We start from the raw sequence: 2,018 nt of genomic DNA, 5'->3' as shown, positions 1-2,018 counted from the left end.
CCCCCCGCCTCACCCCCAAACAGAAGCACCTTTTCTTATCTTCTGCCCTTTTCAACTCCCCCTCCAACCGGCGAGGGGAACTCAAACTTACCATTCTGACTCGGCCACCCCCCCACCACATCTTTTACAAAACCCCCCTGGTCCTTTCAGTCTCCCCTCTAAGAGCCTCCCATGCTACCCTTCTCGCCAGACCGCCTCTCCCACTCAAACAACCGCACATCCCTCCGAGGGACCGCACCGACCCCAGGGGAGGGGATGGGAGGGGAGGGGAGGGGAGGGGAGGGGAGGAAAGAAAATATCAATTGGTTACCTCCCATAAGTGCCACAACCCGGGATTGAAACCGAAACTTAGGTGCCCTGGCCAGGAATCGAACCCACAACCTTTTGTTCTATGGGATGACCCTCCAACCAACTGAGCCACCTGGCCAGTGCAAAACAGAATTTTTATGGAGTATTAGAGAATTGGATATGTGGGTTGAGAGAAAATGAGAACTAGGATGTGTATCTATAGCTACAGAGGTGAATTTGGGATGAAAACTTAACTTCCTATGTTTGTAATAGTCAGCCCTTTTATGTTTCACAACATTTAAATTGTTCAGAATTGAGCCCTTCAGCATAAAGTCTCAGTGAAAAAAGAAATACCATACACTTAGTTCCTCCCTGGGTTTCCCCTAGTTTAAGGAAGGCAGTTGGACAGGAGTGAAAGTGAAATAAATAAGGATTTTACTTCTTCACTCTGGTTTAGCTTTAAAATCAGTCTGTTCTCTCTCTCTCTCTCCCTCTCTCTCCCTCTCTCTCTCTCTCTCTCTCTCTCTCTCTCTCTCTCTTGCACTATGGCCAACATGGGCAAGGCAAAATAGGTTAGGAGCCATACACAGATGTGAAGGAGAAACCGTAACTGTAATATTCATTACTGAGAATGCCAAACTAGCCTATGGGGAAACATCCTATTTCAGAAATATTTAGAATACTCTATTTTGCACAAAGTATTGATGTAGCTGTTGCACATAGATTCAGCTGGTTCAAAGACCCATACTTGGTCCCTACCTGTTAAGTAAGCCTCCTGCTTCTCTGTATCCACAAAATGATGATCTAAGGGGACTATGATTTCTGATTCATTTATACTGATTGATATCAGGGGAGTTCAGCCAGTTGGGAAATGGGCAAAGTAGACTTTATCTGAGATTCCAATTAAAGTGGGCATGCTTGCTGTTAACGGTGCAAGAAGGAATGGATGATGTTGCTTCACACTGGCATTACAGCTTTCCTCTGACTCGCTTTTCTTCATGCAGTTGACGGACTGGACAAAGCTTCCATAGCCAACTCAGATGGCCCCGCGGCAGGCTCCCAGACGCCTCCCTTCAAGAGGAAAGGGAAACTGTCCACCATCGGTAAAATCTTTAAGCCTTGGAAATGGAGGAAAAAGAAGACCAGTGACAAATTTAGAGAAACCTCAGCAGGTATGAATATCATAACTTTGTTAGAAGAGAAGATAAATTGTTAAATTCGCCAAAAGGTTAAAAAAAAAATGGGGCTTGCGGGTTTTTTTTCTGGAAAAAAATTAATTCATATTTAAAGTGAAATTATTTCATTTAAGGATGAAACAACTATGAATTCTGACTTGCCTTCTTTTTCTAATCATTTTTGGCTTTCTTAGATAGTCTTGTGATATATAGTTGTAAATTCACATGAAAACTGATGTGTAGGGAGAGGGAAGTAAAATGGAAAATTAGGAGTTGAAATGTTATTTGCTATCATTGTAGCTGCTAGTATCCAATCCATGCACACACACTCACACACACTCAGACTCAATTGTATATCTATCTACTTCATTCCAGTAGCACGATCCTATCTGTTAACTTAAAATTTTTTAATGTCTTTTTTTTTAATGTATTTATTCTGTGGGCAAAATTTGAATGGCTGTATAAAAGAAGAATATTGCTCTATTTATTGCTGAATGTTATATTTCTATCATGGTCTTAAGGGCTAGTCTCTGTCCTGGGCCCAGTTCCAGGTTT

At 42.1% G+C, this 2,018-nt stretch overlaps 1 protein-coding gene across 4 annotated transcripts in view; it reads left to right on the top strand.

Moving 5' to 3' along the window:
* The window catches only part of PHACTR2 (phosphatase and actin regulator 2), a 108,609-nt gene that overhangs the window by 26,562 nt on the left and 80,029 nt on the right, over positions 1-2,018 (top strand). For all 4 annotated transcript variants that reach the window (XM_014451858.2, XM_023750184.1, XM_023750183.1 and 1 more), the window contains exon 2: positions 1,293-1,460. In XM_014451858.2, the coding sequence (XP_014307344.1) occupies positions 1,293-1,460 (168 nt within the window). The remainder of the gene's footprint in view (positions 1-1,292; positions 1,461-2,018) is intronic.

Source organism: Myotis lucifugus, unplaced genomic scaffold (assembly GCF_000147115.1).
Source record: "Myotis lucifugus unplaced genomic scaffold, Myoluc2.0 scaffold_11, whole genome shotgun sequence".
Taxonomy (NCBI): domain Eukaryota; kingdom Metazoa; phylum Chordata; class Mammalia; order Chiroptera; family Vespertilionidae; genus Myotis; species Myotis lucifugus.
The sequence above is the reverse complement of the archived record's forward strand: the minus strand, read 5'-3'. Positions and strand labels throughout refer to the sequence as shown.